The sequence below is a fragment of the Debaryomyces fabryi genome (assembly GCF_001447935.2).
Source record: "Debaryomyces fabryi strain CBS 789 chromosome Unknown contig00429, whole genome shotgun sequence".
In the NCBI taxonomy this organism is placed as follows: domain Eukaryota; kingdom Fungi; phylum Ascomycota; class Pichiomycetes; order Serinales; family Debaryomycetaceae; genus Debaryomyces; species Debaryomyces fabryi.
Window position 1 is genome coordinate 1 of NW_015385852.1, and position 905 is coordinate 905.

The window sequence follows — 905 nt, forward strand, 5'->3', positions numbered from 1 at the left end:
AGCCAAAATAGTTTGCACCGATATTTTTAATTTAATTTAATTATTTATGTATATTATTGAAGAAATCTATGATTTTAATTATTGGTTGGGGGTGGTTACATGCAGAGCTTATCTATTTTCGAATTTTTGTCTCGAAAGATAAGGATGAAGATTTTTAAGTTTTAGGTAATCAAAGATTTGGTTTCTCTGGTTAAGAATTGACTAATAATTTTAGACCAATTCAGATTTATGACGCAATATGCTTCAAATGATGCAAGTAAAAAAACTCCAAATGCAAGACCAGCCCATAATCCTTGAATACCCATTTGCAAATTGAATGCCAAAAATACTTCTAAAGGTAAAGCTATAAAATAGAATGAAATGAAGCTTAGTATAGAACCAGTAGTTTGCCTTCCTTGAGCTCTAAGTATTCCAGCGCATATAATATTGAAACAATCTGCAAACTGATTGATTCCAATTATGAACAAAACTTTAGTGGTTAAAATTCTTACCACATTTGAAGGGTTATCGCTAGGATTAAACATTTGTGATAACCAAGAGGCGCTACTAGCCAAGAATAAGAAATTGATGATACCTAAGCCAAGAGCAACGAGAAAATATGTGTTTTTCAAGATGTTTAAATTGGGTATATGTCCGGTACCTATGATATTAGCCAACCTAGTACAGCAACAAATAGCGACGCCGAATGGCATTTGAAATACTCCGTTTGCAATGGTTGAAACAATTGATTGTGCAGCCATTTCGTGAATGCTTAATTTACATGTCATGAAGGTTAATATTTGGAATGCCATTGCCTCACTGACAACCATTACAATTCCGCTGGACGATAAAACTAGCATACCCCTTACGTTATGAAATAATTCACCAACGCCAGCGATCCTTTGAAAGCATCTTCTTGGGTCTTT

At 33.9% G+C, this 905-nt stretch overlaps 1 protein-coding gene across 1 annotated transcript; it reads right to left on the reverse strand.

The window, feature by feature from the left end:
- Window positions 1-161: 161 nt before the first annotated feature.
- Window positions 162-809, reverse strand: AC631_05997 (uncharacterized protein; the record flags this gene model as incomplete). The annotated part of the gene is made up of 1 exon (XM_015614826.1): window positions 162-809. One exon carries the CDS (start codon window positions 807-809, stop codon window positions 162-164), a length of 648 nt encoding a protein of 215 aa, XP_015464346.1.
- Window positions 810-905: the final 96 nt, after the last annotated feature.